Source organism: Eulemur rufifrons, chromosome 18 (genome assembly GCF_041146395.1).
Source record: "Eulemur rufifrons isolate Redbay chromosome 18, OSU_ERuf_1, whole genome shotgun sequence".
NCBI lineage: Eukaryota > Metazoa > Chordata > Mammalia > Primates > Lemuridae > Eulemur > Eulemur rufifrons.
In genome coordinates this window covers 71,057,778-71,081,680 of record NC_091000.1, presented here as the reverse complement: position 1 = coordinate 71,081,680, position 23,903 = coordinate 71,057,778, and the positions used below count along the sequence as shown (strand labels likewise).

At 36.0% G+C, this 23,903-nt stretch overlaps 1 protein-coding gene across 2 annotated transcripts in view; it reads left to right on the top strand.

The window, feature by feature from the left end:
• Positions 1-17,783, top strand: part of LOC138399101 (GLIPR1-like protein 1) — a 39,156-nt gene extending 21,373 nt beyond the window's left edge. Inside the window, exons 2-6 of one of the 2 annotated variants that reach the window (XM_069493605.1) lie at positions 1,558-1,803; positions 5,749-5,849; positions 10,730-10,818; positions 17,574-17,600; positions 17,695-17,783. In XM_069493605.1, coding sequence (XP_069349706.1) covers positions 1,558-1,803; positions 5,749-5,849; positions 10,730-10,818; positions 17,574-17,600; positions 17,695-17,783 — 552 coding nt within the window. The remainder of the gene's footprint in view (positions 1-1,557; positions 1,804-5,748; positions 5,850-10,729; positions 10,819-17,573; positions 17,601-17,694) is intronic. The other variant, XM_069493606.1, reaches the window with a different exon arrangement.
• Positions 17,784-23,903: the final 6,120 nt, after the last annotated feature.

The window sequence follows — 23,903 nt, the reverse complement described above, 5'->3', positions numbered from 1 at the left end:
ATCTGTACAATGTTGATTCTGCTGACCCGTGAGTATGGTATGGTTTTCCACCTGTTTACGTTCTCAGCTATTTCCTTCCTCAGTGTTTTATAGTTCTCCCTGCAGAGGCCTTTAACTCCTTTGTTTAATATATTCCTAGGTATGTTACTTTGTTTGTTGCTATTATGAAGGGTATTGAGTCTTTTATTTGGTTCTCAGTTTGACTGTTGTTGGTGTATACGCATGCTACTGATTTCTGTACATTGATTTTGTAACCTGAGACTTTGCTTAATTTATTTGTCAATTCCAGTAGTCTCATGGCAGAATCTTTGGGGTTTTCTAGATATAAGATCATATCATTAGCAAAGAGTGATAGCTTGACCTCTTCTGCCTCCATTTGGATGCCCTAGATTTCTTTCTCTTGTCTGATTGCCCTGGCCAGGATTTCCAGCACTATGTTGAATAGAAGCAGTGAATATCACAATATCTTAATGTAGCTTTATGATAAATCTCAATATCTGGTAGAGAAAGTTTCCAGTTTTCCACTTTTAGAAAAGTATCTTAATTATACTTTGTCCTGTGCATTTCTATGTAAATTTTATAGCCAATTTTCACCAAAACAGCTACTTGGATTCTTGTTAGAAATAAGTATCAAGATAACATTCTTTGCAATGTTTTATCTTCTGATCCATGAACATTTTATACTTCTCCATTTGTTTAGGTCTTTTAAAATTTCTTTCAGTGATGTTGTATAGTTTTCAATGTTGCCCTCTTTTATATCATTTACTAGATTTGTTTATACATATTTGATATTTTTGATGCTATTCATTTTTAAGGTATATACGGAAATGCAATTTACTTTAGTATATTTTCCTTACATCTGGGAACTCTGATAATTTAACTCATTTCTAATAGTTTTGCTTATGTATTCATTTGAATTTTTAATGTATCCACTTATGCCATCTGTTGATAATGAATAATTTCAATCTTTATATATTTTATATATTTTGTCAGGTATATTAATAGCTCTTATATTTTATTATACATCTAACCTCTTATACATTATTAAATAGAAATAATGAGAACAGACATCTTGTTTCATTGCCAGCCTTGAGGGAATACTTTTACTGTTTAATTTTTATATAGAGAGTTGTATTTTTTTGTAGATACTCTTGATCAAATTAAATAAATTCTTTCTATTCCTACTGGTTTTTCTTTTCAATTATCAGTGAATATTCATCCTTTACTTATGATTGATTTGCATGGTCCTCTGATTTACTGGACTTTGAATTCTGACTTATTTTAACTGCATTAAGATTTATTTCTTGAGCATATCCAATGTGACAAGCCATCTGCTAGTTACTGGAAATATAATAATGAACTGTCACAGAGTGAGTATTAAGTGTTTTTGAAGCAGAACTAAAAGGAAATGACTAACTGTGAACGTGAAAAATACCAAGGAGAAACTATTTTATTAAAATGATATATTTAAACAAAATTTAATTGGTTATCATTACTGGAATAATTTTAATACAAACAAATATGCACAATTAAATTTAAATTATTTTTATCTTTCAGAGTTGGGATGCAGGTTTAGCAAAGATGGCTAAAGCATGGGCAAACAAGTGCAAATTTGAACATAACAGCTGTTTGGATAAATCATATGAATGCTATGCAGCTTTTGAATATGTTGGAGAAAATATTTGGTTAGGTGGAATGAGGATATTTACACCAAAAGCTGCCATCACTTCTTGGTATAACGAAACTGAATTTTATGATTTTGATACTCTATCATGTTCCAAAGTTTGTGGCCACTATACACAGGTAAGTACTTGACATCTCATTAGTTAGGTCTTATTTGTGCACATTTAAACTGAAGGAAAAATTTTTTTAGTATTTTCTTCTGAGTTTCTTTTGAGTTTCTAGAAAATTCACCTTCATTGGAAGATATTTTTATTGAGAATAGGATTTTGCATAGTGAGTTTGTTTTCTCTGAACTATAGAAAGCTTACTCCATTATCATCTTACTTGCATTGCTTCCGACAAGAAACTACTGTAACCCTCTTAGTTATTCATTTGTATGTAATGTCTTTTTTCTTTGGCTGCCTTTAAATTTTGTCCTTTATCATAGGTCTTGAGCAATTTAACAGTAATTTACTACAATTTTTTTTCATATTGTGCTGCAGTTCACTGAGTTTCTTGGAGCTGTGAGTCCATAGTTAAATCAAATTTAGAAAAATGTTGGCCATTGTTTCTTGAAATATTTCTTTGTCTTACTCTCTTGTCTTTCATCCCAGAGTCCAGTTACCCATGCAGAATGCCACTTAAAGTTGAACCACTGCTGATACCTCTGTCTCTTTTTTTCTTGAAATTTTTCTCTATTTAATTTCAGATAGTTTTATTGCCATATCTTTAAGTTCACTAAACTTTTCTTCTGTAATGTTTACTGTTAGTCCTATTTAGTTTACCTTTAAAGTTTACATCACTAGAAGTTTAATTTGTGTTAAGTATCTTCAATGTATATATCTCGTGTGTTTAATCTTTCATCTAGCTTTTTAAGCATATGGAATACAGTTATAATAATGATTTTAATGTTTTTCCTGCTAATTTTAGCGTCTGTGTTAGCTTGTGTTTATTTCAATGGATTGATTTTTCTCTTCATTATTAATCAAATTTTTCTGCTTCCTATCATGTTGAGTAAGTTTTATTATATTCCCAACATTGTAAATGTTGCCTTGTTGGGTGCTGGATTTATGTATACCTATAAATATTCTTGATTTGTCTTCTGGGGGCATAGCTAAGTTACCTGAAATTTGATCCTTTTGGTTCCTCCCTTTAAAATAGGTGGAATGAAAGCAGTGTTTGGTCTAGAGCTAATTATCACTCTTTACTGAGGCAAGATTCTTCTGCATGCTCTACCCAATACCATGAGAATTGGGACATTTTCCAGTTCCTGCTCCTGGCTTTGTGTAAGCCTCAGTATTGTTTGCTCTAGTTCTTACAGGTGGTTCTTTTCCAGTCCTAGAGTAGTTTCTTCACATACGTGTTCTGATTAGTTCTCTTCTGAATAGACGAGAACCCTCTGCAGACCTCCACAGCTGTGCCGCACACAATTCTCACCTCTTCAGCACTGTGCCTTCTAAATTCTGCCTTCTTGGTCCCCCCAGACTCTCAGTTCAAACCCTCTTGACTACCTTGAGTCCATCAAGCTTCTAGTTTTCCACTCCCTGAGCCATAATCTGGAAACTCTCTGAGAGCAATAAGCTGGAACAATTACACAGCTTACATCTTTTTTCCTTATCTCTCAGGGACATGATCTTTTGTTGCCTAATGTCCAGTACCCTGAAAACCATTATTTCCTATAATTTTTCCCAATTCCTTGTTTCAGAGAGACGTAAAATGTGTCCCTGCTACTTCTTTTTAGTGAAAAGTAGAATTCCCTTTTTAGCCAAGATTTAATCCTACACATGGCACTGAGCTCCTAGGAAGGCCTGTTTAAGCAACAGAAAGAGCTCACTTCTCCAAACTTACCCATTTGTATGAGTTGAATTAAAATATAGTGTCTTAAAATGAATCACTTTTATCAGAGGTACAGTGAACAAAGAGTAGCAGCTTCCATGTTCCCTTCTGTTCACTCTTTGTTCTACAACAGGATGCTGGCTGGGCGCTCACGCCTGTAATCCTGGCACTCTGGGAGGCCGAGGTGGGAGGATCATTTGAGGTCAGGAGTTCGAGACCAGCCTGACCAAGAGAGAGACCCCATCTCTACTAAAATAGAAAGAAAGTAGCTGAACAACTAAAAATCTCTATATAAAAAGTTAGCCAGGTGTGGTGGCACATGCCTATACTCCCAGCTACTTGGGAGGCTGAGGCAGGAGGATCGCTTGAGCCCAAGAGTTTTGAGGTTGCTGTGAGCTAGGCTGATACCATGGCACTCTAGCCTGGGTGACAGAGTGAGACTCTGTCTCAAAAAAAACAAAACAAAACAAAAAAATAGAGAGAGAGAGAAAGAAAATACAACAGGATGCTTTAAGTATGAACACCCTCCAGGACATCAGGACAGAGATTGTGGGTAGAGAATGTGGCTTGGCTATTGTTGAGAATAGCAATAGAGAATGAATCAAGTGTCAGGTGCCCTGATAACAAGCAGAATACAGTATCACTAATATGGCATCAAGGCTGAGTCAGAACCTTTATATACCCTTTGTCTTCTCTTTTGTTGTAAGGATAAAGGAACCTGTTCCCAAGTGCCCCTTGTCCCTTAACATTGCTATATCAGAAATGGGAGCTTACTCTTCATTGGCTAAAGTACACAGAAGCTTAAATAATTACAAATGCTTGCATTCTTCCTACAAGTTCAACAGTTATATCTTGCTCAATGTTCTAAACAAAATAAGATAAAATTTTCTTGCATTTACTATCTGCTATTTGCTTTAGAGTTACATCCAATGTTCATATTAATGTTACATCTAGTTCCTTTAATGAAAGCAGTACATTTTAAGCCTATATATAGTCAATATTTATTTTCACCAGTCTCAATGGCAAAGAAGGATCTCAATTTAGTTACATTAAGCAAATAGAATTTCATAGGGTGGTTAAATATGATTTCTTGAAAATATATATACTTGGCAGTTGTATTGTTTATTAATATTTTTAAATATTCAAAAGGAAAGGAATCTTTTAATGATCCAGCTTAATCTCATTTTATTAAATGATAAACTAGCTCAGAATTGATGTGTCCCTCTCCAAAGCCACACACATGATTGGAAGCAAAGCTCATCTCTTAATTTTCAGTCCAGTGTGCTTTTTACTGCACTTTGCTGCATCTCAGTCAATCAAAGAGCTATTGAAATATATTTTTACAAAACTATTAACTCTGGCTAAATTAAGACCATGGTAAAAAGTGATTAACACATCAGTTTATGAAATAGGTTATTACATTTTGCTAACAGAGCTGTAAAAATAAACAAGTTTCAAAAATGTATTTTTGTCATCAAAATCTATTCTGTATTAAATACCCCTGGATTGTTTTTCAGATGGAATAAACCAGTATTTGCCTTTTTATTCACTTGGAAAATTAAGAAAAATTTCATTCTATCATTGTCACAAAGGATTAGTAATGTTCTTCCCCTTTTTATCTCTCTCCCATGGCCAGTTTTCCATAGGTATCTTCTTCCTTTTGAATAACTTTGCTATTCTTTGCAACTAGATAAAAATAAAGATTCACCATCTTTATGGGAGGAATATTTTTTCAATTAACTCAATATATTTTTAATCCCTACTTGTCTCTTGTGACTTGACAAAAGTGAGAATACGGTTAAGACAACAAAACTAAAAATGTAATTATAAAATGTGTAAAATTTTACTGAGAAAAGCAAATAAAACTGAGTTGTTGTGTTCATTTATAGTTGGATGTTAATGCTGTTTGCATGATATGCTCATGGAGAAAATTAAAACATATTTCACAAATCATCCAGAACAAATTGTAATTTTGGCTATATATTATATTATGATTTTGGCTATATTTTATGTTCTTCTTTTGAATTATGAGAATTATCAATGAGGAAAAACTAGTTAAGTAGCCCTCACAAAGGCAGCCTTAACAAAATAATCATTTTAAATTAAATATTGAAAATTATAAAAAATAGCCAATAAATATTTTTGTACATTATTTTTTGATAGCATGACAAAGATTATATGTATTCCCACAATGCATTGTTTACATAGAATTGTTTTATGTATTTTATTTTAAAATTGCTTTTCTTATAGGTAGTTTGGGCCAAATCCTCTAAAGTTGGTTGTGCAGTTGCAATTTGTCCTAACCTTGGGGGACCTTCAACTGCAATATTTGTATGCAACTATGGACCTGCGTAAGTCATTTTGCTCTTAAAGAATATTTTAAACAGACATTAATATTAACAATTGTTTCAAAAAAAAAAAAGGATCTTAAACTAGAGACAGGTATATTTTTGTTAAGTAAATTCTCCTTCTACAATGCTAATACAATGAAATAGGTGAAAATAGAAGATGATAATAAAATAGTGCCTTGTGTAAAGAATACCTATAACTGTCTTAAGATATTTAAACTTGAGAGTGAAAGATATATTGTTATGTAAAAAAGAGATAATATAAAATACATTGGCACAGTAATTTCTAAATACTGGAATATAAAAAGGTTGGCAGTGTTACTGAAAGCTTGGCATTTGTCCTTGAGGCCACATCTGAAGAATGAGGACAAGTGGTTTGAAGAGAAGGAAAGAGAGATTTGTTAATTTGCCAGCAAATGAGGAGGTTGGCAAAATCCCATCTCAAAGTACCAATGTCCTCCCCCTGAGCAGGAGTACAGAGCTTTTGAAGGTTCTGATTATTCCCATAATCCCTTCTTTGGCTAAAACAACCTCATGACCTCCACCCGGACTCATCCCATCTTCAGCTAAGACAATCTTATGACCTCTGCCCAGGCAATTCCCTGGAGCCATCTCCTGTGCCACAAAGAACAAAGGACACTCTCCTTCCCCTCCTGACCGGTGGCCTGAGGCAAGGATGTACGTTTTAGTTCTCAAAAAGGGTGAGGGGTTTTGAAGAGACAGAAAACATTTTTACTGTTTTTCAGGCCATTTTCTCTGTTACAACAAATGCGTCTCTAATATAACAAGTGGAATGAGAAAGTGATGGAGAATGATGGTAAAAGTGCATTATCCCAAGAAAAGAATAACAAAATTTTTATTTGCCTTTCTGATAACTGGAAATATAGCATAAGCCTAATGTAAGTCACCAAAAATGCACTTCTGGAACTCTAATCCCAGTGGATCTGTATAAGAAAGAAAATAAAAACAATTCGTAACCAACTCTTCAACAAATAAAAATTTAAAAATAAAATTGTACGAAAGATAAAAACAAACACAAAGAATAAATATACAGAACTAGCAAAAAGGAGCTGAGATATGCCAAACATTACTATGCAGAGATAGAAATGTGTATCTCTATTTTCTTCCATTGTCTCCTGGGGCAGAGTACAATTTCTATAAATTCCAGAGGAATTGCAGAACTGCTGACATTTGTTACCCTCTTTTCTCTTAAGGAGACTAGTCACTGAATTTAAAAGGGAAAGAGAAAAACAAATAATGGGGGATTAAGGTCAAAATTTGATGAGAAAAACAGTTAAAGCCCCATGTTACCTTGAATAAGTCAGGTATGGGGGTCCGAACAAATTATGTAGATTTGCTGGGCACCAAATGAACTTCCCAATACCACTTATAACAGCATCAAAGATATAAATTAAATTATCTAGAGGTAAATCTGACAGATTTACATAACAGATTTCTTATGGGTCTGAAATCATAAGAGGATATTATTACATTCACTCCTGGCCAAGTAATGGGGAGTGATATACCCTACCACCTGAAACAACAACGGCAAAAAGAAAACAGACAAAATATATAAAACAACAGATTTTAAGACACTGGCTATCATAAAAGAAGGCCTGTGATCTCTGAGAAACAGAAAATGAAAAAAAAAAAAAAAATAGCCCTATAATTGGTCCAGCTTGCTACCTTGAGAGGGTTTTCAGGCCATGGCACATGGAGAGGGAACTAAGGTAGAGGTTGGTAAATTCCCTGAGTTGGAGAAATGGACCTAAGGGTGCCATAAAAATCCTTCAAGATATACAGCCCCTATAAAATGAGTGTATGTCAATTATAATCTTAGGACTGTAGCCTAAATAAACTCTGAAATGTCAATTACAAGTTTATCTGCACAGTTGCAAACCAAGGAAGAGATATGATCACTCTTCTACCCACCCTGAGAAGATCACAACATTGACTATTTCCTCTACCCTGATTTTTGAATGTTCATCTTATCCTACGTAGATTTACTGAGCACCAAATGAACTTCACAAGAACTTCACCATCAACTACCTCTCTGCTCACCTCCTTCACCCCTCGCTTTGTCCTGTACACTCCCTTTCCCCTTTAAATGTGAAGTTTTCAACCTCTTCCATGGAGAGCCTGTAACCGGCTCCGTGAACAAATCTCAATGGCCCGTATCTATTTTTATAATCTTCTCCCTCAACTAAATACTTGACCTTTTCAGTTGTTACCCAGAAGTGGTGGATTTTCTGCAAGGTAAAGGAGTTGAGATTCTGAAGTCCCCTGGGCAGATTTTCTGCCTCCAAGACTCACCATCCCCCACAACCTGCCCCAAGGCACATGGCCCCTCCTTAAAAAGTCCATGATCTCCATTAGTTGGAGAGATGGATATGGGGCAATTTCTCCCATTCTCCTGATTAAAAATTCCTTTCAATAACAAGTCCACAACAGATACATTGTGGGTTGTGCTTTTTCCAGGGTTGTCCTTAAAATCTTGGCTTAATAAACCTCAGTTGAGTGTGACTCTCATTGTCAGTCACTTTAACAATCAGAAATTGAATTAAAATAACAATATCTTTATAACAGCATCAAAAATACAAATTATCTAGGGATAAATCTGGCAGCAGAGGAGAAAGATCTGTACACTGAAAACTACATAATATTGACCACATTAACAGACACAAATAACTAGAGAGATATACATTGTTCATGACTCAATATTGTTATGACTGAGTATTAAGATGTCATTTTTTTGATGAATTGATCTGTGAATTAAATACAGTCGCAATAAATATCTCAGCAGACTTTTATTGTAGAAATTAGCAAGCTGATCAGAAAATTCATATAGAAATGCAAAGATTTAGAAGAGTCTAAAAACAAGTTTGAAAGGCTAATATTGTTTTCAATAATTATTAAAACTATAGTGTAATCACAACATTGTAGTATTGGCAAAAATTTAGGCAAATATACCAGTGGAACAGAATACAGAGTCCAGAAATAAACCCACATATGGTTGACCACACATGTTCCACTGATTTTTCACAAATGCACAGAGGCAATGTGGTGGGAAAAGATAACATTTTCAGCAAATGGCGCTAGAACAATTAGTTATCCATACGTGGATAAAAGTAACTTGGATCTATACAACATAAAAAATTAACTCAAAATGGATCATAGACCTAAATGTAAAACCTAAAAGTATAAAATTTTTACAGGAAAACATTAACAAAAACCTTTGTCACCTTTAGATAGCCAAGATTTTTTAACTACTACACCAAAGCCATGATACATAAAAGAACAAATTGATAAACTGGATGCCATTAAAATGAACAATAATTGCGAGTCAAGGACACGTTAAGAGGATGAAAAGACAAGCAACAGAGTGAAAGAAAGTCTGCAAAACAAAATAAAGGGCTTCTGAGAATTGAGAAAGAACTCTTACAACTCAATATTAAGAAAACTCAAAACACAACTTAACAATGGCCAAAAGATTGACAAAGACATGTGAGTGGCAAATAAGCGCACGAAAAATGCTCGACATCATTAGTCAGTAAGAATACAAGTTACAGCCACAGTAAGTACCACTACACAACTATCAGAATGGCTAGAGAATGGCCATTCCAGTGTGGAGGACCTGGAATTCTCACACACTCTTAGATCTGTGTCCACATGAGGCCTTACACACGAATGTTTGAAATGTTCATAGCAACTTCATTTGTAGCAGCCAAAAACTTGAACAACCCAAATATTCATCAATGGATAAATGGATAAATAAATTGCGGCACATTCTTCAATGGAATACTACCCATGTTATTATGTTTTTCTTTGTTTACTCAAGGCAGATAACACTTTTTTAAGTTTTCCACAGATACAGAGATTAAAAAATGAAGCTTGCTAATATGTATTGGCTTATATTACTGAAAAGTAGGCCTTTTGGTACATCATCAAATAGAACTAGATAAAGACTGTTCTTTGTACTTTTTTCTATTTTTGTAGAGACGAGGTCTCACTATGTTGCCCAGGCTGGTCTTGAACTCTTGGCCTTAGCAATGCTCCCACCTTGGCCTCCCAAAGTGCTGGGATTATAGGCATGAGCCACTGCACCCTATTCTTTGTATTTTTAAACTAAACTATAAAGCGCATGTTTTCATTTGCAGTTTAAATTTCATTTATGCCATTTACAAAATGAAATAATTATAGTGTCTATGACAAAAACATTGTGGATATCACATGAATAATTACATTGAACTCACATCTAATTTGTCTTCTATGGACTATTTAAGAACATAACTGTCACATGGTTTAGGGACTTCCTGTATAGAGCAGTTTTGATAGTTTCTTTTTATAAGAGAAATGAGCATAAAATTGGGACAAAAGTTGTTCTTTTCCTTTTCAACATTTATGACTTAGTGAAGGACCAAAGCTGTTAAGTTGGCTTGGGATGAGAACACAAAAAGTATGCGTAGGACATAATACTTAGATAGTGAGCATAAAGCCTGTGAAACAAAAGCCGTGGGAGTGTGGAGAGTCCAAGGTCATAAAGCTGACTTCGACCACAGACAGCTGCAGTGATGCCGGCATTCCTCGCCCCCCCATAAGGACCGAGGCTACCCCCTCCCCTGTCTCTGCAGGTGTTAGTCACTCCCCCCAGAAAACCCTCTGTAAAACTCAAGGGTTTCCCCTCCCTTGTGGGACGCTTTTTTTGGCCTCCACCCATCTGCACCCAGATGTTCAAAATAAATGGCATCTTGCTACACCTGAGGCTTCATGTGTCTCCCTCTCGGCTCTGGACTCAACAAAAACAACTTGCATAAATGAATGCACAAACTTAGAAAAGTTAAATGAATAGCCATTTGGCTAACAAATGTTTCTTTCTTTTACAGAGGAAATTTTGCAAATATGCCCCCTTACACAAGAGGAGCATCTTGCTCTCTGTGCTCAGAAAAGGAGAAATGTGTAATGAAGCTCTGCAGTAAGCAAAAAGGAAAAAAAATAATCATAACATTTTATTTGGACAGTAAAGTTTCCATAAATTCATTATATTTTCAAATTTATCTTCTCAGGTTTATAATTTATGGATAAGATTTGATTGCTGCTATATAAAACATTTGTCATAAATTATTGCAGTGGAACGTAGATGATCCCTTGTTTTTGTCACTGATTATTTTCCTTCTCAAACAAAAGAGCAGAAAGGAATGAAGTACAACTGTGATCCCGTTTGCAGCCACCAAAATCACTATTGCTTGACATGTTTCTTATCTGTATTTTTTCACTCACTGCCTTTTACTAGTTATGATAAGAATAGTGCCTCATTCACATGTAATACATTAATCAATGTCCAAATTAACTGTGACTTAAAACTAACAGGTTCTCTTCCATCATCAGCTTCTTGGGTCTCAAAACAAAGATACTTTTTATGGGTAAATATCTAAACCTTTGGCGGAGCCCGAAGTGAAAAGGGCACAGAGAGTAGACAATTTGGAAATTGTAAAGAAACAAAAGTGTGGGGCCATGAAAGAAGACAGACCTAAGGAACGCACAGTAAATGAGTCCGTTCCAAATCAGGCACAGATAATCCATGTGTGGAGTCAGGACAGTGGGTGCCTTTGCAGAGGAAGGAGTTAGTGAATGGAAGAGGACACTGAAAGGACTTTCTGACTGATTCTGTGGCCACCTAGGTATGCTCACTTTGTAATAATTCATCAATCTTTCCATTTATGAGACATGGATTTTTCTCTATTCAAATTATACTTTAATTAAAAATGTATTAGTAGTATGGTCTCTCTAATTTCAGATTTAATTCAAAGCAGTTTTAAAAATAAATTTACCGTTTACCTCCTGTTGGCAAACTAATGCTTCCTAGTTAAAGGGATGTGAAGGTAACAATGACACATTCCTTGTTTGCACTTCTCTTTCCTGCCAGTATCCAGGCCACCGACACTTCTTGTCTGAACTAGTGCAGTCTCTCCCACTTCTCTTCTTGTATTGTATTCCAAATTGTTTTACAGAAAGAAAGTCTGATCAAATCACTCTTTTTCTTACATCCCTCAATTGCTTCTTATTCCAATTAAGGAAAAATCAGATTCTATCCCATGTGGCTGACAAGTCAAACATGACCTGGCTCGTGCTGTCTCTCTCTCTCACCATATCTTTTGTTATCCTCTCTTGGACACCCTGAGCTCTGGTGTCACCATCCTCAAATACTCCAACCTCCTTCTAAAGACTTCAACATCTGGATCACCTGTAGGTCCGTTTCTAGTTTCCAGTTTGTTTTCTTTTGTTTTCTCTTGGTTTTGGTAATAGTCTGTTTCTTAGTGTGGTGAATTGTCTTCAAATGGCCACCAACAGTTTCTCCCAACCCTTCCTTGCCAGTACATGCCAGTCCGCCCATCAAGAAGGGAAGACTGTTCCCCGCCCCACCCCCACCGTGAATAAGGACTTGATATTGTATCAGTTCTGGGTCTACCCTTGAGAAGACCTGACAGCTGTAGCTTTTGCTCTGTTAAAAGCTGCCCAACATACAAAGAATCCATGTTCTCCTGCTGAAAAGGCCACTTTGAGAACGGCTAAGGAGAAGGAGGGGACTTTGCTGCTCAACTCCATTGAGCTCCAGGTAAATGCAGCCATGACATTGAACCTGTGACACTGCATATAGCAGAGGAATTACCTAGCACAGCCAGGAATCCCTGTAATTGTAAGAAATACTAATATGTTGTTTGGGGTTTTTTTTATTTCAGCATATTATTGGGGTACAGAAGTTTAGGTTATGTATATTGGCCTTGCCCACCCTCCCCCCTCTGAGTCAGAGCTTCAAGCATGTCCATCCCCTAGACGGTGCACATCACACTCATTATGTATGTAGAAACCCATGCCCTCCCACCCCCCATCTGCCCGACACCCGATTAATGTTATTCCTAAATGTGCTCTTAGGTGATGATCAATGAAACCAATTTGATGGTGAGTACATGTGGTGCTTATTTTTCCATTCTTGGGATACTTCACTTAGTAGAATGGGTTCCAGCTCTATCCAGGAGAACATAAGAGATTCTATATCACCGTTATTTCTTATAGCTGAGTAATACTCCATGGTATACATATACCGCATTTTATTAATCCACTCATGTATTGATGGGCACTTGGGTTGTTTCCACATCTTTGCAATTGTGAATCGTGCTGCTATAAACATTCGGGTGCAGATGTCTTTGTTATAGAATGTCTTTTGTTCTTTTGGGTAGATGCCCAATAAAGGGATTGCTGGATCAAATGGTAGGTCTACTTCTTTGGGTTTTAAGCCATTACATTTTGGAGAAGTTTGCTTTACAGCAGTAGATCATGGAAACACTTGGTATGCCTTAGTGTTTAGTGAACACTTAACAACACACATAAAACAAAAATGTAGAAGTTTCTACCTTTTCCTCTGCTGAACGGTTAGAGTCAGGGTTGTTCACCTCTATCCAGACACAATGCAGCTGAGGCTGGGTAGAACTGTCAGCTTAGTCTGCCTTCACTGCCCCTGCTCCACAGGTGCAGACGTGCACGGTTTCCAGCGAGAGCCTGGTATGTTCACTGGGGCCTTTTGCTGGTGGGTTCTGAACTCCAATCCTTATTGCTTTAGTACTCTGAAATTGCTGAAAACTGTCTTGCTTTCCAGAGCCTTTGAGCCTAGGTTTTAAGCAGCCTGCCCCTCATAGTTTCAAAATTAAGCAAATACTAATAACTTGAGTATAAAATGGGAAACTCTCAGGCTCACTTCTCCACCTGCCTCCTCTACCTGGATCTTGACCCCTTCATTCTTCAGTGTTGTCTCTGTACCTTGCAAGGCCACCAAAAACTCTACTGGTTTCCCTGTTTCTCCAGAATTTGCCTCTACCTGGGCAAAGTCCAGATTTTCAGCCTCAGATCTGAGTCCAGGACCAGCAGGGGGGTCCCAGGAAAAAGCCACTTTCATAACATGAGCACATCTGCTCTGCAATCTCGGTGCCTCTAGCTTTTGTTGCCTTAGCAAATCTCTGATGCTCTTAAACCATATTTTGTTGTATTTTATTCGGATTTTCTGGTTGTTCTTGATGAGAGACCTTTACTGTCACAAGTTGCTCCATCCAGGACACATAAGCAGCCATTGTCCACAGCCTCCAAAACAGCACCAGAGAGACTGCAAAGGCTACAATAAGTTTGATACCCATTTGGAGGCGTTTCACCAACATGTTCTTTTTCCAAATTATTCTAAAATTATTTGACTATTCTTGGTCCTTCATTCTTACAAATTAATTTTAGAATAAGTTTGTTAATTCCACAGAAGCCCTAGTTAAAATTTTGGTTGGAATTACAGTCATGCATTGCTTAAGGACAGGGATATGCTCTGAGAAATGTATCCTTAGGCAATTTTGTGGTGGTGTGAACATCATAGAGTGTACCTGCACAAACCTACATGGTACAGACTACTGCACACCTGGGCTGTATGCTGTGGCCTATTGTTCCTAGGCTACAGCCCAGTACAGCATGTTACTGTACTGAATACCTTAGGTAATTGGAACACAATTGTAAGTATTTGTGTATCTAAACATACGTAAACATAGGAAAGGTACAGTGAAAATACAGTATAAAAGACAAGAAATGCTGTACCTGTTTAGGACATGTGCCATGAATTGAGCTTGCAGGATTAGAAGTTGCTCTGGGGAGTCAGTGAGTGAGAGGGGAGTGAATGTGAAGGCCCAGGACACAGCTGTACCCTGCTGTAGACTTCATAAACACTGCACGCTTGGGCATCACTAATTTATTTCTAAAAATTTCTTTCTTCAATAATAAATTAACCTTAGCTTACTGTAACATCTTTATAAACTTTTTAATTTTTAAAAACTTTTGACTCTTTGTAGTAACACTTAGCTTAAAACACAAACACAATGTATAGCTGTAAAAAAGTATTTTGTTTCTTTATATCCTCATCTATAAGCTTTTTTCTATTTTCAATTATTTCCTCTTTTTAAACGTTTTCATTAAAAACTAAGACAAAAACACATTCAGTTACCTAGGCCTCCACAGGGGCAGGATGATCGGTATCACTGTCTTCCACTCCGTGTCTTGGCCCTCTGGAAGGTCTTCAGGGGCAATGGCACGCATGGAGCTGTGACCTCCTATGGTGACAGTGCCTTCTTCTGGTCCTCCGAAGGACCCGCCTGAGGCTGTTTTAGAGTTAACTCTTTTTTATAAGTAGAAGGAGCATGTTCTAAAATAATGATAAAAGTATAGCACAGTAAACATAAATACATACACCAGTAACAGAGTTGTTTATTATCATTATCGAGTATTATGTACCATATGTACTATACCCATACCTGCTTTACTTTTGTATGGCTGGCAGTGCAGTAGGCTGTTTATTCCAGCATCACCACAAGCACGTGACTGATGCTTTGTGGTGTGATGCAATGTCACTAGGCAACAGGAATTTTTCATCTTCATTATGATTTCATGGCACCACTATTGTATATGTGGTCTGTCATTGGCTGAAATATTGTTATGTGGTGCATGACTGAACATTGAATTTGTACCTAAATTTGGGAAGAATTAACATCTTTACAACAATGACTATTTCTGTTAAAATAAATGCTTTGTTTAGGTCTTTTTAGACATCTTTGAGTAACGTTTTGAAATTTTTTTCAGTAAAGATCTTGCATATCAAATTGGACATATATTTGTTACTATTATAAATATTTTAAAATTATATTTTCTAACTGATTTTACTGGTTTATAGAAATATAAATTCTTTTTATAGTAGTTTATTATTCAGAAATCTTACCAAAGTCTCTTGTTATTTCTGATAGTTAGTGTATTGATTCTCTTGGATTTTCTATATTGACAACCATGTTTTCTGTTAAAAAAATCTAAGTTTTGTTCTTACTTCTAATCTTTATATACATTATTTATCTTACTAATATTAATAGTTCATTCTGCAGTGCAATGCTGAACATAAGCTGTAATAGTGGACACCCTTCAATTGTTCCTGACTTTAAAGACAATGTTTCACCATTGTGTATATTTATTTTAGATTGTTTTAATGGGTCCTCATTGCCAGGTTATGACAGTTTTCTCTTTTCCTTATTTTGCTAAAAGTTGTTTCTGTGAGTGAATGTTAAATTTTTACAGTATTTCTCCTGCATCTCTTGAAATGATCCTAAATTTTTTCCTTTAATGTCTTAATGTTCTAAACTATATCAAAGGATTTCTGATGCAACACAGCTATGCTGTAAAATTTCAAAAGGCACCAAGAGTTAAATGATGGTCCAGTAATCCAATATGAAATTATTCCTTCATTCCTGTGATAAATCCAATTTGGTCATGAGGTTTATTTTGTAGATGAATAGATTCTTGTGAACATTTTATTTACAATTTTTGTGTTTAATTTTAGAATTATGACTGACCTATAATTTTCCTTCTTCATTTCTGTTTATATGATTTTGACATCAAGATTGTAGTAACTTCATAAAAAAACTTGGCAGTTGTGAATATTACTTCTTTTAATATTTTGGTTATAGTTTGTATAAAATTCTGATTATTTCATTTTTGAATGTTTGGGAGGCATTTTCTATAAAACCATTTCATTTTATAACTCATGTATTATATGTTTATAAATTTTAATTACTGACTTAATTTCTTTAATGGTTATGGAATATTCAGGTTTTGGAGAAAGAGCAAATTTTCTGTTTTATGCACATTTAAAAAAATTCTGATATTTTTATTTGTGCTCTCTCTGTAGTTATATTCCATTTTTGTTCTATGGCTTTTGATTTGTGCTTTTTCTCTTTTTTGTTAATCAGTCTTTATAAGAAAACAAGTTTTAGCTTGGCTGATTTCTATTGTTTGAGAGACAGGAGATATAGCATAATGGTTAAATATGAGTCTGGGAGTCAGATGGCTTAACTGAAGAGGTGAATAAAAGGATTAAGTAGAATAAATTATGCAAAGTTATTTGAGCCTAAAACAAAGTAAATTCTCCATACATATTAGCTATCATTATAATTAAGTTCCTCATTATTTTCTATCATTTAGCCTGGTTTATATTTTCATAGCATTTATTCTCTGAAATTATTATTTTTATTCATTTTATTTATTTATTCAATTTAAAAATTGATAATAGATTCTTCTCCCCTGACTTTCCTATAATGAAAGGAACTTTATTTTTTCCTGATAACCATTATATCCACAGCCTAGAATCATACTCAATTATGTAGTTGAAACTCAAAAAATACATAAATGAATTTAAAAAGCAAATGGATTCCTAAAGAAGTGCAGGATCCTAACAGCATGGTAAACTGGGGAGAAGAATTTGACATGGGAAAGACATGGAGCAGTATTTGGAGCAAGGACGGTCACAGAAATGAAAGAGATTGTTAACAGAGGGTTCTGGGTACACAATACTTGACATGAAATTCCATTTTTTCAGGGACTTGAATTGGGCATGATGGAGTGCCAGAAATAAAGTTAGCTCCTTCCTAGTTTTGTCTGTTTGTGACTTTTGTGCTTTCCACACAAGAGGTGTTCTAGAAATATTTGTTGACAGGACAATTTTGGGAGGGAGCATCATAAAGACTTTTAAGTTCTATGGGATTGAGTAGGAAGCTTCCATTTTCTTAAGTCAGTTTTTCCTAAGTTGCTTATCTTATTCTAAAAGCGAGAAAAGCAAATGAATGCTTTCCACTTTATAGTAGTAACCTTTTTTTTTTTCTGTTTTAGGGACTCCACAACTTGTTAAACCTGGCCGTATGTATCAATCAAAATATATTTTAGTGTTGATTCAATTATTTCTTCACCTTGAAATGAAAGTGAGCTCTTACCTGTTCTGTTTTATTGACAGAAAATCCAATGAAGCCAATGGGGAAAGCACCTCAGCGAATAGCTTTTAATCCATTCAGCCTAGTGATTTTTCTTCTGAGAATCTTTTAATTGTCATTTATATACAAAAAGAAATTTTCAAATATGATAATAAAGCAATAGTTTATGGACAAATATAACTCATCATCATTTCAGTTCTCTATTAAATCTTCTATACTCTTTTCTGGTATCTAAACCTAATGTGTATTTTTAATTCAAATTATGTATTGTAGTATGGAAGATGAGTAAGCAATAGAATAAAGTCTTTTTTATATTAAAGTTATTAAGCATGGAATGTCCGATTTCCTTAAGTACTAAGGTTGACAATTGATATCTCTGACATTTCACTTTCACACTTCTTATTTTATTTTATTGTGAAGATACATCCTCATTCTTTCAAATGCATGTCTTGGCTTGTGATTATCTTTCAAATTTATTTTTAGAGCAATTTTTGTGAAACCATGGGTAAGTCAAAAATTCGTGTTATAAATGAGTTCCATTGTGGAACCAATGCAGCACAGACAGCTCAAAATATCAATGAAGTGTTTGGGAAAGATGTGGCTAATGAACACACAGTACATCTATATTTTGAGAAGTTACCTTCTGGTGAGTTTAAGTGAGCCACGAGGGTGACCTAAGACCAAGGTGAATAATGATGGACTGAAAGCTATAGTGGAAGTGAATCCATCTCAACCTATGCATGAATTAGCAGCAAGGTTTGATATTACTTATTGAATAGAGATTCTTTTCCCCAATGTATATTTTTCTCTGCTTTGTCAAAGATTAGATGACAATTTGAGGATGGTTTTATATCTGGGATCTCTGTCCTATTCCAAAGGTCTATGTCTCTGTTCTTGTGCCGGTACCATGCTGTTTTGATAACTACAGCCTTGTAGTAAAGTTTGAAGTCTGGCAGACTGATGCCTCCCAATTTGTTCTTTTTGCTTAAGATTGCTTTGGCTATATGATGTCTTCTCTGGTGCTCTGAAGCATAGAATTATCATTTTTTTAATCTGTAAAGAATGATGGTGGTATTTTGATGGGGATTGCATTAATTCTATAGAACACTTTAGGTAGTATGGACATTTTAACAATATTGATTCTACCAATCCATGAGCATCGTAGGGATTTCCATCTGTTTACATCTTATACAATTTCTTTTGTCAGAGTTTCATAGTTTTCCCTATATATGTCTCTCTCCTCCTTCATTAAATATATTCCTAAATATTTAATTTTCTTTGATGCTATTGTGAAAGGTGTTGTGTCTTTGATTTGATTTTTGGCTTGACCATTATTCATGTATAACTGGATATCCACATGCAGAAGACTAAAACTGGATCCCCACCTCTCACAAAAATCAACTCACAATGGATAACAGACTTAAACCTAAGGCATGAAACCTTAAGAATTCTGGAAGAAAATGTTGGGAAGATTCGTTTAGACACTGGCCTAGGCAAAGAGTTTATGAGGAAAATCCCCAAAGCAATCACAGCAGCCATAAAAATAAACAAATGGGAACTGATCAAATTAAAAAGCTTCTGCACAGCCAAGGAAACTATCATTAGAGCAAATAGACAACCTACAGAATGGGAGAAAATATTTGCTTTCTACACATCCATTAAAGAGCTAATAACAATAATCTACATAGAACTTAAGAAAATCAACAAGAAAAAAAACAAACAACCCCATCAATAAATGGGCAAAGGACATGAACAGAAACATTTCAAAAGAAGACAGACTAATGGCCAGCAAACATATAAAAAGTGCTCAACATCTCTAATCATTACGGAAATGCAAATCAAAAGTACAGTGAGAATGGCATTTATTAAAAAGTCCCAAAACAACAAATGCTGGCATGGATGTGGAGTGATTGGAACACTCTTACACTGCTGGTGGGACTGCAAACTAGTACAACCGCTGTGGAAAGTAATTTGGAGATACCGCAAAGAACTAAAATTAGAAATACCATTTGATCCAGCAATCCCATTACTGGGCATCTACCCAAAGGAAAAAAAGACATTCTGTAAAAAAGACATCTGCACTAGAATGTTTATAGCAGCACAATTCACAATTGCAAATATGTGGAAACAGCCCAAGTGCCCATCAATACATGAGTGGATTAATAAAATGTGGTATAGGTATACCGTGGAGTTCTACTCAGCCAAAAAAACAATGGTGATCTAGCACCTCTTGTATTATCCTGGATAGAGTTTGAGCCCATCCTTCGAAAGATGGATAAACATTGCACCACGTGTATTTGCCATCAAATTGGTACTAACTGATCAACACTAAGGTGCTCACATGGTAGTAATACTCACTGGGTGCCAGTCAGGTGCGGGGGGTAAACCCACAGCTAATAGATGCAGAGCGCACTGTGTGGGGGAAGGACACGCTTGTAGCCCTGGCTTGGGTGAGGCAAATCCATTACATGTAACCAAAATGTTTTTACCCCTGTAATATCCTGAATCAAAAAAAGAAAAACCAAAGATTATCAGCAAACAACCAGTAGCCAGGAAAAGGAAAGGAAAAATTGCTCTACAAGTTTCAGAGGGAACTTATCCTGGCTCCAGAGATTTTGGAGGACTAGTCTCAAAAACTGTAAGACAATACACTTTTCTTGTTTCAAACCCCCCCCCCCAAAAAATTCAAAAATATATGTCAATGATCAATAAATGAAAGTGACTATAATAAAGAAAGTGCTTCCCCCAAAAAAGAAAGGAAAAAGTGATTGGTTCAAAACAGGTATCGTTTTCTCTAACAAACCTTTTCTGAAACACACCCATCCGTGTGTACTCACACCTCAGGTTGGATGCCCATCCTTGGTGGGCTTTCTCACCTACACACACCATAGTCAGTGCTTACCTTTTGGTACAGAAACTGTCTGTCTATCTCCTACTGGATTGCATGTAAGTTCCTCAAAGACCAGAGAACTCTCTTTATATCCCCCAGCACCAGATACAAGCAATTCAATAAATGTTTGTCAAAGTAAATGAATATCTGAAATCAAGACTATCTCAGAAAATCTAAGAGAAATAAAAACATATGTCCACACAAAGACCTGTATATAAATGTTTAGAGCTTTATTTATAATCATCAAAATGGAAAACAACTCAAATGTCCATCAACTGGTGAATAGATTTAAAAAATAGAGGAACATTCATACAGTGGAATGCTACTCATCAATAAAAAGGAGGCTGGGCTCGGTGGCTCATGCCTGTAATCCTAGCACTCTGGGAGGTCAAGGCAGGAGGATCGCTTGAGGCCAGGAGTTTGAGACCAGCCTGAGCAAGAATGAGACCTAAAGACAGAAAATTTTAGCTGGGCATGGTGGCGCACACCTGTAGTCCCAGCTACTCAGGAGGCTGAGGCAGGAGGATCGCTTGAGCCCAGAAGTTTGAGGCTGCAGTGAGCAATGATCACACCACATTACTCTAGCTGGGGCAATGGAGCAAGACTCTGTATCAAAAAAATAAAATACAATATAATGATTGAAGCCAGGTATTGCAGCTTACACCTGTAATCCTAGTACTATGATATACCCAGGCAGGAAGATCACTTGCTCTCAGGAGTTCGAGAGCAGCCTGAGCAAAAGTGGGACCCCCATCTCTACTAAAAATAGAAAAATTAGCAGAGTGGGGTGGCACAGGCCTGCAGTGCCAGTTACTTGGGAGGCTGAGGCAAGAGGATTGCCTGAGCCCAGGAGTTTGAGGTTGCTGTGAGCTATGATGATGCCACTGCTCTCTAGCCCCAGTGAAAGAGCAAAACTCTGTCTCAGAAAAAAAAAAAAATTGAAGAGTTACCCCAAGTTAACTTTTTAACTCACTATGTTGACTATACACCCTCAGACTAAAATCAAAACAAAATACTAAACTGAATTCCAGTTAGCAGGTATTTCACTGTAACATAGATGAGCAATTCTGGACCTATTTTCTGTATATTTTAGCACTGGACAAATAAATAGATATATCATAGATAATGTGATTAAGGTTTTTCAAGCGAGACTGACAAATATGGAAAGGAGAAAGGCTAAATAAACTTTGTAGCATTGGACTGGAATTGAAGGCACTAGTGAACTCATGTTTTTTATTATATATAGATAAAAGTAGAAATAAATTTAGATGTACATATGTGTATGTATACACATACATTTCCTAGCTCTGTCCATTAAGAGGATCTAGAAACAATGACATCCCAATAGCAATGAGCACACATTGCATGCAGATCTTCAGAAATAATTTCTCCACGAAAAGGACTTAGAAGAGAAGCAGTTTAGAGAAATGGCTGACTCTAAGGCGTGGGTAGGAAGAAGAGAAAATAAGCCTAGAACAACTTTTCTTGTGCCAGAAAGTAGTTAAAAATGTGGGAACTTGTCAAAATAACACAAAAGCCATCGTGAAGGGGATCACTGGCCAAATCTGGGACAATATGAACATCATAACAAATAATGATAGTAACAGATTATAACCTACTGAATAAAATAAGAACCCATAAATCCATATTAATAAATAAATAAAGACAAGAAAATGCTCTGCAGTAGAATGTTAACTAATAAGCAAGGAAGGATTGATAGAAATAGAAACTCATTTGCCGACTATCATAGTAACAATTGACTCAAGCAAACATCATCAAGAGATGCTAAAACTAATGGGTCAAAGTTTGACGAAAAAAAAGATATTTACATGAACTCAATATCTTCCCAGAAGTTTCTTACTGATTACAAATGAAAAAAATAAGTGGAGAAACCTGGCAGACATCACCTAAAACAAGTGATCAAAGTTAATAGCATCAGGAATGGACAAAGGGACATCAGGCGCCTCCTGATAGAACGCACTGAGAAGGACACAGTGTCACTGTTGCTATTGCTGCCAAAAAGGCATAATCTGAATCTATTCATGAGGAAGACAAATGCAAATTGAGGGGCATTCTACAAAATAACTGGCCTGCACTACTCACAGAAGTCAAGGTCGTGAAAGATGTAAGACTGACAGACGCTTCCAGACTAAAGGAGCAGAGACATGGCTACTAAATATGACACATGAACTTGAATTGGGTCCAAGACAAGAAAAATAAATTTTTCTATAAAGAATATTATTGGGACAAAATGGCAAAATTTGAATAAGGACTGTTTATTAGATAAGAATATTGCATAATCGTTTCTTGGCCTTTTGGCTAGGATCAAATGTAGAATATTGCATCAAGACTGTATTTCCTGATTTTGGAAGTATATTGTGGCTAACTAGGAGAATATCCTTGTTTACAGGAAATATTAAGTTATTTAGGGTAAAGAGGCCTAAAATCTGTAACTTACTCTAAACTGGCTCAGAAAAAAATATGTATATGTAAATAGAAAAACAGAAAATACAGCAAAATATTGACATTTCGGGAATCAAAATGAATGGCATACAGGAATTTTCCTGCTACTCTCACAACTTTTTTGTAAGTTTGAAATTATGCCAAAATACAAAGTTTACAAAAAAGGAAAAGGAGTACAGAAAGTGTTTTTTAATAATGCAGATCATCATCTTTGAATATGTGTTTTTCTAAAGCAGCTTTTAGTATCATATTTATATTTGTAATATATTTGAGAAGGGCTTGGGCTGGGCACGGTGGCTCACATCTGTAATCCTATCACTTAGGGAGGTTGAGGTGGGAGGATCACTTGAGGCCAGGAGTTTGAGGTTGCAGTGAGCTATGATGACGCCACTGCACTCCAGCCTAGGTGATAGAAAGAGACCGTGTGTCACCCTGCCTCAAAAAAAAAAAAAAAAGGCAGGAGGTGCCATGAATATAATTTCAACTACTTAGCCAGACCAACATATCAAAGGAAAATTGGCCGGGTGCAGTGGCTCACCCATGTAATCCTAGCACTCTGGAGGCCGAGGCAGGAGGATCACTTGAGCTCAGGAGTTTGAGACCAGCCTGAGCAAGAGCGAGACCCCCGTTTCTACAAAAATATTAAAAAATTAGCTGAATGTGGTGGTGCACATCTATAGTCCCAGCTACTCAGGAGGCTGAGGCAGGAGGATCGCTTGAGACCAGGATTTCGAGGTTACAGTGAGCTATCCTGATGCCACTGTACTCTAGCTGTCTAGCCCGGCAACAGAGTTAGACTCCGTCACCCACCGCCCCCCCCCCCAAAAAAACAAATGGCCCAAGATGTGCTAAACAAGAAGAGAAATCCAGAGCTTTGAA